The sequence below is a fragment of the Argentina anserina genome, chromosome 7 (genome assembly GCF_933775445.1).
Source record: "Argentina anserina chromosome 7, drPotAnse1.1, whole genome shotgun sequence".
Lineage (NCBI taxonomy): Eukaryota > Viridiplantae > Streptophyta > Magnoliopsida > Rosales > Rosaceae > Argentina > Argentina anserina.
In genome coordinates, this window is record NC_065878.1 from 8,261,799 (window position 1) to 8,275,636 (window position 13,838).

Here is a 13,838-nt window from a genome sequence, read left to right on the forward strand (position 1 = left end):
AGCCACGTGTAATATATATGGACACATGTAACACATCTATATGTATCATTTGTTATATTTGAATATATAATTATATTTAAGGTAATGAACCTTTCAGAATTATTAATATATAGTCCAAGTATTGAAAAAAATCTCAAAAATCACTACGCACTCATTTTGACATGTTATATTAGCCAGTGTAAAACATTTTGTATACTTATCATTGCGTGATACAATCAAGGGTATAAATATTGGTTATCGGGGTTGTATCGGTTGAGGGACAAAAGGATATATCGGGGATACATCGAATATATCGGATTTGCTAATTTTTAGTTAATATCAATATATTTCGGGATTGTACTAAAAAACGTTGGGCAAATAAAAATATTTAGATGTTTTGACAATGAAATACATAAATAGACAAAATAGTACTAAAATAAACATAGATGTCTAAATGATTGATTGAGATGGACATGGATCATAAATTCTCTCATCATCAGACTCGAACTGAAACTCATCATCTCAATTACCTTCATCCTCATCTTTCGATGCAAAATCATCTTCATAAAGCTCTCGTACTTCTCGAAGTTCACTATCCACTTCGGATGCTTCTTGTTGCATTTCCATATCTTCAATACCATTATTTTCAACAAGCCATTCTTGTGCTTCTCTAGCTTCTCTAGCAAGTAAAACCTCTCCTATATTCTTCCTTCGGTTTTTGTTAATAATTTTGGAATTGAATTGAACATAGACCAACTTGCTCATCCTTGTGGCATCTAGTCTATTTCTTTTCTTTGTGTGTATCCCTTGAAATGTGCTCCAATTTCTCTCACACCCGGATGAGCTTGTAGTCAAGGAAAGAATCCTTATTGCCATTTTTTGTAAATGTGGCACACTATTTCCATAAGTGTACCACCATGCAACTATAATAAAATGAAAATAGCTTAGGACATCTATATATACAGCTTTAATGGAAATAAAACATTTCTAATGGAAAAACAAAAAATATAATTCAAGTTGGAATTTAAACAATATAAGTATATAACATAAAGTTTAAACAAAAAACATACCCGGATCAAAGTCTTTCTTGGCACACCCCGATTTAGCCAAATTTCTCCCAAACACACCTTCTTTGTTTCTATACTTAGGCAACTCAACGTTCATGAGGGTTTCTTGGGATTGGTCATCATCGGGAAAGAAGTGCTCAGTACAACAAATACAACCTTGCATGACATCCCCATTCAAACATATGCCTTCATCTTTGAAGAAGTAATAAGGGTTGAAGAAGTAAGCCGCCAAGTGCAATGGACCATCAAGTCGATCACGAGCTTTTAAATCCATAATCTCTAAGATTTGAGCATAAGTTGCCTCTTGATTGTTGTATACTTCTTTGATCTCCTTCCTTGCTTCTTGTAGCTCTCCATATAGGAAACCCATTGAAGGTCTTTTATCTCCATCAACAAGGCGAAGCACCTTAACTAAAGGTTCAAATACTTGCAAGCAAAGTGAAACCCCATTCCAAAATGACATGCTCATTATGGTAGCAAATACCGCTTTTCCTTTTAAAGTCTTTGAATACTTGCTTTCTTCCCATTCTTTACTTGCAAACAATAATCTCAACAAATGCTTTTTGTTATTCAAACTTTGTAAAGTAAGGGAAGAAGTAGCAAACCTAGTAACTCCCGACCGCACCAAGTCTTTTTTCTTTGTACAATTCCTCATCATGGCCAATGTCTTGTGATGTGAATAAATGAAGACGGTGAATGTTTTGGCTTTCTCAATTATTACTTGGAACTTAGGTATGTTACCTATTCCTTGAAGCATGATATTGATGGTATGAGTGGCACATGAATTCCAAAAAATGTGAGGCCTTGTTTCTTGCAAGTTCTTTGCCGCCGCCATGTTGTTGGAAGCATTGTCCGTCACCACTTGTATCACATTTTGTGGTCCAACTTCTTGAATACAATTCTCAATATAAGTAAAAATGTATTCACCGGTATGTGAGTCATTGGAAGCTTCCTTGGAAGATAGAAAAGTTGTGCCCTTTTTACAATTCACACATAAATTCATGATGCTTATTCTTTTTCCATCACTCCAAGCATCTGTCATGATTGAGCAGCCGGTCTTTGCCCACTCATATTCTTGATTCTTAAGTGCCTTCTTTGTTATCTCAACTTCCTTGTTCAACAATGGTTCTCTTAATTCATATTGGCTTGGAGGTTTGTAGCCCGGACCATATTGTCCAACCGCTTCACAAAATCTTCTAAAACTATCATTGTCAAGAGCATGGAAAGGAATACCATTTTCATACACCCATCGTGCCAAAAATTCATGCACACTTTGTGTTCTTTCTTTACCAAATGCGTCATTGATAACTTGTTGTTTTCTTTTCTTCCCTACATCGGTTGGAGGATGAATAGAAGATGCAAATCTATCCATGGGCCCTCTAATATTTTTTCTTTTTTTTGCTCCGGTAATTTTAACTTCTTCCTCCTCCTCCTCCTCATCACCACCACCATTACCGATATCATCTTCCTCTTCCTCATCTTGGGATCTCAAGTGCACTTCTTCCCTCACTTTTATATCATGGACATTCAAAGCATTTTTCTTTTCTTTCCCTTCCAAGAGAGACTTTTTACACTTGGCTTTGGCTTCATCATTTGCTTTCTTACATGGGGCAACATTACCCTTTATACCGGCTACGTGCTCTTTCAATCGAGTTATTCCACAAGTACTAACTCTCGTGTGACACAATGTACAAGTAACCACATTCCTCTTAGTAATATCCTCACAATACCCATACTCCCAACCAACATCATTCGAAGCCAGTCTCCATAATGATTCGGAATTTACTTGTGAAGGGGTAGACGTAGTGGTCATTGGAATAGAACCGGTTGCATTAGAAGCTCTTGAAGAACTAGTACCAACACTTTCAGCCATAACAAGTTCACAAGTTTAAACCTTCAAAACCAAACAATGATGGACCAATATTAGAAGCTCAAATACCACAAAGAAACCCAGAAATTCAGAACTTAAATGAAACATAAACTACAACAAAACTATGGTCTTTTTCCAGTTATAGCAGCAGGCCTAGACCCTCGGTGACAGACTGAATTGCACTATATTTGAACCCAAAAACCTAAACCAACAAGAAACAAGACCAGAATCTAACCTAAACGAACAAGAAACATCACCAGAATCTAAACCAATAAGAAACAGGCCAGAATCTAACCTAAACCAACAAGAAACATAACCATAATCTGCCTTGCAGTACTCCCCTGATACTATAGACAGCAAACCAGACTACAACAACATCAGCAAACTTAACTAAAAACACTAGACAATTTAAGCAATCACTACTTGGAAAAACTAAAAACCTAAACCAACAAAGGAAATAAGTACACAGCAATTAGGAGCAGCAGAAACACAGGTAGGAAAGTGTTGCTGCTGCAAGTACCACAAGATAGACACACAAAAAAACAGATTAGGAAAAGCATTATCGGATACTGTGGTTACTGCAAGCTGGTACAGGGCAGAAAGCTGCTATATAAGCTGGTACAGGGCAGATATTGACAGCTGACATTAAACCAATACTTGACAAACCTATTATTATCCACCCCATGTGTGCTTATGCAGTTGTATGAAACTATGAATACAAAATTACAAACTCACGGTATACAAATAAAAATTCACTGTAATCTAAATTCATTGTCAATATATTTGTTGCCAGAAAAGGAAAAAGCACCAAGATGTACACAACACAGCAAAAGGGTTCAGTATCCATGTGCATGCAGGCTGCAGCATACTATCAGTATCCAACCACATGTCCACAACTCCACATACAACAAGTTAAAACCATGGATGGATCTCAGCCATCCTACAATAACTGTACATACCTATGCTAAAGTAATTGTAAAGCATTCCCACACCAATACCACCAGCAATATAGGCTCTGGAAAAAGCAAATACTATAGAGCAGGAATCAACAAGGAAGAAGAAATTTGGAATCAACCAGGAGACAGGTAACACAGTTACACAGTGTAAGCAAAACCAATTCACAGGGAGTTCACCATTATTAAAACATTACACTCTAGGTACAATGACACTCTAGCAATTTACTTCAAACTAATAAAACCTTTTGTAACTCATACTTTAAGCACAAATGAAACTGTGAACTGGAATCACTCGAGCACTAATTTACATACATAGACTCTTGCTTGCAGTAGAAACAGAGATGTACATACATGCAGTCTTTCCCTTCAAACTGGAAAGACTGAGCAGTTAACTTTTAAGGGCTGTTGTGGACATTCTTGCTACAAGTACTGAAATTACACTGGTTCACGTTAACTAGTCTCAATAATCATACATTTGGCTACACAGCCTACACATCTGAGTTCCTTATATCCAACTAATATAAGAATCAAAGATAAAATTCACAAAAAAACAGAATACACAAGCATCTAAGGGGTTCCAACCGCATAAATTAACAAGAAAATGAAGAAAAATTACTTGTTGGCCTATTACGAAACCGCGATGGCGATGGAGACGGCGACGACGATGGCGATGGCGATGGAAACGGCGACGGCGACGGCTCTCTTCTCAGAATCGGATACCCCCCGGTGAGGTGAGGACCGTGAGGTGAGGCAGTGGCGATGGCGATGGCTCTCTTCTCGGAATCGGATACCCCAGGTGAGGTGATACGATGTCGATGGCGATGGCGATGTTGATGGCTATTACGACGGCGACGGCGACGAGGAGAGCTCTTCTTGAAGGATGAAGCAGAGATCCAATCTTCCAGATCGAATCGAAGAAGTCGAAGGTCGAAGGTCCAAGGGGAGAATGCGAGATGGCGACGACGGGTTTTGAACTTTTGATTATGCAAAACTGAAATTGCATCAAACGACGTCGTTTTCACAACAAATAACCTACTGATATATCGGGGTCAATATCGGGTTAACCGATATATCGCCGTTGACTATATTTTATGCGTTGATCGATAAATTTGGACCGATATGCCCTTATCGTATTAGATTCTAAATATCGGCGATATATCGGCCGATATATCCGATATTTCGAACACTAGATACAATTGCTCTTAAGGAGGTATAAGTATACACAATGTTAACCAATTAGATCGAGACTCAAATGTTATTGAAAAAGTTGTGAATTTTCTAGTGTACTCATACTTCACTATAACTATGACATCCTACGGTCATTATTATTATATTTTATTTCCTCAGTAAAGTTGGTTCGGTAACATATACACTTGCATATAATATATGAACTAAGTTATACCACTTTAGTCGACACTTTGTGCCATATTATGATTCATCTAACTAAATTTGAAAAAAAAATATAAATTCGACCGTTGGATTTGATCGAGAAAGTGAAATATAACTATGATTCAAAATTTTCTTATTTTCAATAACATCGAAATAATATTTGGGCTTTGATCACGAGGTAGAATCTATGTATCATTTTATCTCCAAAATGACAACTATAACCTATGGTGTTAAATACCTTATAATTTGTACATGGATGAATACAATGTTTTTTTTTTGAGCACGTGGTAGTTTTTGGTAAATTTTCTGAAGAAATAAACTATTTTTTATAATTTTATTTTTAAAATATAACTTGAAAATTAATTTAAAGTTGAAAATTTACAGGTGGCGGTTTTCTGACCGCAGAACAATTAAAAGCAAAAAAAATAAAATACACAAACTATTAAACGTTGTCAAATGCCAAGAACAAGAAATAAAAAAAATAGGGTAGAAGGGACTAGGGACAAGATGGTGACGAAGGGAAGAGCCATTTTGCCATTTTGGGTGGTTCAACCAGTAAGACTGTAAGAGTACTGTCATGTCCCTCTTGGTCTCCTCCTACATAGTTAAAATAATTTGTTACAGATCACTTTTTGTTTACATGACTTAGATCTGTTAGGGTGTAAAACACACGCGCCGTTAGATGTGGTATTTGTGAACCTCCACCCAGTGGAGGGAAGAACCTTTATCAGCTTCACTAATGCAACAATAACTTTCCTATGCATCATGTCTCACAAAGATGCCCGTACCTTGAAATAGAATTGCAGCAACTCCACTCTTGGTCTGGATATTCTACTAAGAGTGAGAAGAGCGAGAATCGTATATGACATAAATTTTTTGTCAAAGATCTCGATAGATTGGATAAGAAATAACAGAGATGGGAAAAAGTCTAATATTGATAGATCTGGGCGGTAATGATCGAGTTAGTATGATGGCACCAAAGGGTTTTCTGTATGGCACGGTAATTCACGGATAAAAGAAAGGGTCAAGAGAGTATTCGGTATTCTACCATTTGTCTTAGAGAAGCAATGGTATTCTACCACTCAAATATACATTTTGTGTAATTTAGGGACATATATGTCTTTAAACATGAGTGTGAATATACTTAAAGTGTTTATGGTCACATAAATAGGGGTGGGCACGAGACGGGATGAGACGGGACGAGGCTCATCCCACGTCCCGTCCCACTCTTTTGAATCGGGCTGGGATCGGGACGGAACAAGGGTTTTTAAGAATGCATCCCACTCGGGATTAATCCCGGTTGGGACGAGACGAGATCGGGACGGGACGGGACAAATCCCACCTTCTTATGAAGTTAAATAAAAACCTATATTTTTATTTTTTTTCATAACAAAGTAACATTCAATAATGAAATTTTAACAAAAAAAATGCATATTATGTTCAAAATATTATAATTTACCATTATTATTTGAGTTGATATAATTTTAGAGTTATTACGAACATAAATTAGTTTCATTTTGATACAAATATATAAGAATTTTTAAGTTTTCATTAAAGGTGGGACGGGACGGGACGAAACGGGATATAAATTATTCGTCCCACGTCCCATCCCACTATTATGAAGCGGGACGGGATCGGGACGGGACGAACGTTTTTAGACCTTCGTCCTGTCCCGTCCCTATGAATTTCGGGACGGGATCGGGATTTCTGTTTTTTATGCCCACCCCTACACATAAGTGTGTCTTTTGCATATATAAGGACACATGATTTGTGCCAAATTTATATTGAGGGACACAAGCTAACATATGTCCCCAAAGTAAGAATATAGGGACACTTGTTTATTTGTCCCTAAACTAAATGTCCCCTTAACCCCAATTTCTAGTAGTGCGGCTGCTCACAAATGCGCTGCAGGTTCATTTGTCCTCGTCTTTTAATTGCATTACTGGCGTTTGATGAATGCCTAGTTATTCTGTGCTGCTAGAGTAGATTTGGTAAATATAAGTGTAGTACAACAGGGTGAAACTTATTCTGATTTGTGTGTTCCATTTTGGGTTAACTACTTGCAGGTGCGGAGTTGTTTTCAACTTTAATTGCGGACGAACTGGTTGTGCTTATTGCCTCAAACGCAGAAGAACAAAAATGGTAGGACTATGATGAAAGACGGATAGGTGGATGAGTAGGATGAAGGTTTAGTTGTTACCTACACATATTTCTCTCTTAAGCTCTACTGTGATGAATCTAATAAAGTTTCTAGTTTCTAGTTTTTGTGATGAATACAACAAAAAACAGGGTTTCCTGCCTTTTAGAGACACTTCTATAACTTTCAATTACAAGCGAAATGAAGGATGATGGGATGGCTGGGGAATGCAGATCACTTGCAACAAGGGTGCTATAATGCCTGGGTAGCAACATTTGACAAGCACCTATTCTTCGACTCACTGCAACTTTCTTCAATGGAAATTCTGAAAACAGTTAAAAAGTGGACTCCAGTCTCCAGCAGGATAGAGTAACATACTAAGATTTGATATAACAAAATCAGATAAGATATTCCTATTTCAATCAGCTTATAAAACTGTCCTTAGTGTAATGAGAATTGGGTTGTACATATTTGAAAAGGAACCTGACAACAATATGGACAGAAATTTCTCATTTTACAGTTAAAGTATATATATATATATATATATATATATATCACAATATAATGTTGATACTCCTGTTTATACCCTTATGTCAATAAATAAATTATTGCTTAAATGTGAATCAAAATAAAATATTAATATTATATTTTAATTTAGGTAATGTATAATTGGGATGCAAAGCACACAAATTAGCTGTATGAGAGCTTCAGCTTAAGCTCCTGAGGAAAAAAAATAAAAAGAATAAAAGGAAGGTGTCCCCACAACCATCAGAATGCAGGACTCTATTCAACAATGCACCAGCTCTGTATCCTGTTTACCAAATAGAACTTAAATCACCAACTATATACAAAATACCTTAAAATTGAAATGAGAAAAAAAAAACCATGTATGGAAAAACTACGACTCATTCACTAGGCAATTAACATGAGTTCTTCTCTTAAAGAACAAATACAAATAAATTAAATCAAATTAGTTAGAGCTAGGAAAACTAAAATCGGAAAACAAAAACCTATAAAAACAACTGTGAAGGTTGTAGCTTCCAGGATTATAGTTGAGACTCTTTTACACCCCCATATAGTTTATCTTTTAGCATGAATACTAAAGCCAATCCTCTTTATCTCAGATCTCATCCTCTCAAGTCCAACTGAAAATAATCTCTTACACAGACCCCAGCACCACCATTACCAACCAAAGACCTCAATTCTTTTCTAATACAAATCAAGAACCCCAAGACCTCTCTCCACCCAGACAAAGTTAAAGACTACGTACTTATATACCGTTCCCAACTTACCATGACTAAGAACTATATACTACAATCTGCACCATTAATAGGGACCAATAACGGAAATTCATATTTTTCCTAGGCTGTTAAGCAAAATCTGCAAGCAGCAATGACTAGTGGAAAGGACAGTGATTGACAGGTGATAAAGAGGTGCGTTTAAAGTGGCCGAAAACAAAAATTTCACCCATACACACAGATGTGATAGTTCCACCACATGTATGATTAATATGAATATCAAAACACAGGTTTCTTACCTTACAAAGTTGCAGAAGCATCAATGTAGTTCAAGCCGTATCAAGAAGTATTCAACTTTCCTAGGATTGCTTTAGCCAAATCTAATTGTTCTGGCCAATAGGCACAATGAAGAAGGAAAATTCATCAGTAGAGCTATCTCAATGCCAGAGGAAGTCACCATAAGAGTTGATAAGAAAAAGATAAAATGTCCTACTCTGTTCAGATGCCGATGCTTTCTGGATGGTCGTACGGAAAAGTAAGTTTCCATTCTTCTGATACACTGTCTGTAGTCAAGGAAAAACAATACTTATAATTTTTACAGTAAGAAAGCTTTAGGCTTTGAATTTAAACAGTCACGTATGCAAACAGAAAACCCAAAAATACCAGAAAGGATTAAAAATAAAAGAGGCATGAGAATAATACGCAAATCCCAAGATGTAACCAACATGCGTGATGCTTGATCACATATAGCAAACATGAAAAGTTTAACTTAAACAACACATTTAGGAGTCCACAGAGACTCAATCGGAGCTGCAATCACCACTCAGTAGACATTCCACCAAAAAGATACTAAATCAGATGCAGAGTCCAAAAACCAAACTCGCAAACGAAACAATTATTTGATATAAATTTACATGAATTTATAAATCTTCCCCCTTTGACCTCATTATTTTCACAAAGTAGTTTGTTACTTTTCATATTTCTCTGAACTTTTTCTCCTCTGAATGCAGGCTAGGATTACGGCTACTTAGTAAGGCCCATTCAAGATTCCCTCGAGTCTTTCATCCTAGGCACTAGGGACAAAGGAGACTAATCCCTCCTTAATCCATTGCTGGTTCCTAACAAAAATATTTAACTATTTTCCTTGTATCTATTCTTATATGTTTTTTCAACCAAGATTTAAACCTGTAGAAAAACAGAACTGATGCAAAGATGCAACAGTTCATATGTAGGCACCTGTAGTGATGACATAATGAGACACAATAGCTCTCACAGGCACAGCATCTAGCAGCTAGCACCTTAGCAATGACAAAGCCGGTTATCAGACTTATGGGTCTCAGATCCCAAATTTTCAAAGATCCGTCTTCCACATTAACTATCCTACTTCCGAAAAATAGAAGTAATAAATCATCAAAAGACCCTCGTCACATCCTGTTTCAAAGCTGACCCGGCATCGCTGAAATGATAGCTTTGTAAAACTGATAGGTCCCGAAGACTTATCCCTGCAGCAGCGATTTAAAACTGCAAAATTTGAGCTTATAATCACCTCATTTTTGCCTCAACTATGCTCCACTTCAAACCTCTACGACCCCACCATGGTCTCTCTGATCTTGAATACAATTTTGCATAATTCTTCACAGTTTACTGTCAATGCGATCAAAGTCCTCAACTACCACTTTTAAATGAAGGAAAAAATCTGACATCCTCGACTACTATCTCAACCACCTATAATCAAAATTACAAGCTTATTATTTCCTTTCCAGCCCTTCCAATATGCAAGTCTCTAAATAAAAAAACAACCTCAACTATCTGGCCATTACTTCCTTCATATCAGACAACTTCCTCACAGTTGAGTTGCTCGGTTCTATTAACAGCCTTCACTTTTCAATTGTTAAACCACTTCCTGGCTTCTCATCCAAATAAACTGTTGTCCAATTCAAGAGCTTATATAGTTATGTTTATTAGCATTGCTCATACTTATATATACTAATGAACTGAACTACACTATTCATCGGTGCATATAATAAACAACGTAGATTGGGTTGATGAAACGAATACAAGACCGTAAATTTCGGAGATTATATAAGGGGAAAAAGAAAAAAGAGATACCCGGGACGAAGAAAGAGTATTGAGCTCTGCAATTGCAACCTCGTGGCCGCGAATCTGCTTCACCAGATCCACTTTGGGGTCTCCGGCTGCCGCCGACGGAGGACCGCTCGCCATTTTCTTCTCTGTTTTTTTGTGGGTTTCTGATAATAAGGACGACAACTTTATTAATGTTTTCTTTCGACAGAAAATACGACGCGTCGTATATATTCATTAGCCTACGCGAATGATCGCGTACATATATACTCCCAGTTATCGCAGGAAGGTACGAGTTAATCAATGGTTTTAGAGTATTGTTCGTTCATCATAAATATCAGTCAAATTATTTCTTACTAGCTAGTATTCTCTAATTATACAGCTTCAGTATCTTCCGCGGGCGCTAAAATGGACAATCATATGCAGTATCAGGTAATAATCCGATCTCTACACATGTTTTGTTCATCACATAATTAATATCATGTTTAACTTAAGTTATTGGTCTTTCATGGTATCAATGTTAATTTGTGATGTTTCACGAATATTCACCTTAGGCTATCTTATTACTTGCAGAATTTGGTTGCACACTTGCACGCGTCTCCCTCCTCTGTGTACTTCATGTATTAAGTTATACGATAAAAGCATGTGTGTACATACGTACCAGAAATCTTATTTTGAGAATGATTTGCACTGATACTGTGTTGTGAAAACTTTTTGGAGGACTTCTCCAATAGATCTGTTCGAGCTGGGAAAAAGATCTCCTCAGAGAACAATCAGCAAGCCCCGGTGTTGAACCCTAGATGGTTCTAACCTTCGTTCTCTGTTGTTGCTGGCGTGCCAGTACCTTTGAGTTAGGTACAACTCTTGCTTTGTTGACGATGATTGCGCTCACGTACTGTCTTCCTCTCGAACGATTGTTCCGCAGTTACTGATAAACCGCTGAAGTTCGAATGACCTATACACAACCGGAGTTGCTAGGTACCTTTCACTCCACCTCAAGTAGATGGCCGATCTTACTTTAGACCGCTTGGGGAAAAGCAGAGCTTATAATGTGTCGTTGATAGCGGGACTCTCTCGTTGTAGGGAATTGTTGACTAGTGCAGACTTTTGTGTTTGCCAGAAGCTAGGCTAGCGACTCGATGGACTTGACTCTAGTTGCCGAAGTTTATCGGACTTGTTGCTACATGCAGCGCGAGGCGTACATCTGGGTAGCTCCGCTCTGATGGGAGACTTGGTTGCCGAAGCTAATCGGATTTTTACTCCGTGGGGAGATTTGACTATGTAGTTGCGCGATAGTTTGTTTGACGTTGTGTGTGTTATTCTGCACATTCGACCCCTTTATATAGAGAACACAGATTGTTCTTTCTTGCGGATCAAGTCTTGAGAACCTCCTAGTTGATTTGGATTCACCTTCCTTATTCAACTAAGATTCTATACAGCATTAGTCCCCTAAATCCATTCCAATAAAGAATGTAATCTTGCTCTATGATAGATTTTCCCCAAATAACCGGTCCACGAGCCTAAAGAGTCTAGATAATACCAGAATATTATTTTAAGCCCAAACATTGCCCCCCCAGGCCTTGAAATTGAAGACCCAGCGAAATTGAAAAGGGCTAGAAGAAAAACCCAAACGGTTATCCTTTTAAAATAATTCGAAACGCTTTACGTTCTCCCGTTGCCAACTGACGCGCGACTTCACCTCAAACCACTACAACCCTTCGAGCTGAAGTACACGAGAAACACCTACTATTTCAGAAACTCAAACCAGTTCCAATCGAACAGACAAACTCTTCCCAGAACCCAATCGGTTCCAATCTCAGAAACCCTTTCAGTTTCTATATAAATCGCGACCTCGAACTCTACCAGTTCATCCAATCTGATTGATTCCTCATCAGAAAACCCAGAAAGCCCTCTCTCGAAATTCTTAATCTTCAGCAACAATGGCACCGAGACCCAACCACAATGATGCTCAAAATGGTGCAAGGCCTCTCCTAAGCTACCCAAACAACGAACCCACCAATCACACCACCATTGGAGTGATTGACGACATCACCGTTTTCTTGGGCCCCTCTCTTGCCGTAATCCCTTATCACATCAACGACGACTATCAGCACCGCTCGCGAATTCCTCCGCTTGCCTTTAGGAATACCCCGGCCACTTTCAATGGATGGCAGCTACAAAATCATCATGGGTCCCCTGTTGGAGCATGGCCCATTGTCTCTACAGCTATGCGAACATGGTATGAAGATCGCCACTTGATCGATCGAACCATCTGGGAAGCAGCATGAATCTTGGAATGTATCGATCTTTCCTTCAACCTGACTCAAGATGGAGGCAACAGATGTGCCATCATAACCGCTGCTTGCTTCTGGAATTCCGCAAGTAATACCTTCGATTTTCAATTTGGTATAATGGGTATATCTTTGCTAGACATATATGTTATCTTAGGTCTACCAGTTGGTACCAAGCCTTATAGATATCAGGATTATCTTGCTGTTAAATGCCCGGTTACAGCCACCCGCGCGATTGGTAATTACCAATCGTATGGTTCCTGGTTTTTCAGTTTTAATCGCAATCATACAGCCAATGCTGGAATTGCCTTCTTGAATTTTGGCTATCAAAGTTTATGTTCTGCTCCAACTCCAAGAAGATGACTGGGCGCCACCTGCAACTCGAGACCCTCCTCTACAATGGCCACACTGTGGGCTTAGCATAAATAGTTCTGGCAGAACTCTATCGTATGATGCGTTCACTCACTATGGAACCTCTCGATTATCACAAGCTCTCGGGGCCCATGTGGATCCTAGACCTCTGGATTCAGGTCTACTTTGTACAATTGCAGAATGAAAATGTAAGGGACTTCCATCTGAATCAAGTATTGGGAGAAGCATTTGTTGGTTTGGAGCCCAATTTCACTCTTCGCTATGCAGCGTGCTTTGAGTACTTTTACAACCTGGATGCATCTGTTCTTGACTCAGCACGGCTGCTCCTAGACCGCACTCACCCTGATGCCCTCCATGGAGGTTTTCTAGTCCTCAGACGCTATGACGGGGAGAGCCGGCATCTGTTTGAACAGGCTGTTTCAATGTCGAACTTACCCCGACACCCCTGCACTAGAGT

At 38.3% G+C, this 13,838-nt stretch overlaps 1 protein-coding gene and 1 long non-coding RNA gene across 2 annotated transcripts; both read right to left on the reverse strand.

Moving 5' to 3' along the window:
- Window positions 1-501: 501 nt before the first annotated feature.
- On the reverse strand, window positions 502-2,919 carry LOC126803514 (uncharacterized). Its single transcript, XM_050531311.1, has 2 exons — window positions 1,050-2,919; window positions 502-902 (listed from the first exon to the last, which is right to left on the reverse strand). Exons 1-2 carry the CDS (start codon window positions 2,917-2,919, stop codon window positions 502-504), a joined length of 2,271 nt encoding a protein of 756 aa, XP_050387268.1.
- A 5,023-nt stretch (window positions 2,920-7,942) lies between these two features.
- Window positions 7,943-10,886, reverse strand: LOC126802001 (uncharacterized). Its single transcript, XR_007672890.1, has 4 exons — window positions 10,746-10,886; window positions 9,130-9,199; window positions 8,936-9,025; window positions 7,943-8,209 (listed from the first exon to the last, which is right to left on the reverse strand). It is a non-coding gene; the product is annotated as an uncharacterized LOC126802001 (long non-coding RNA).
- Between the last annotated feature and the right edge of the window lie 2,952 nt (window positions 10,887-13,838).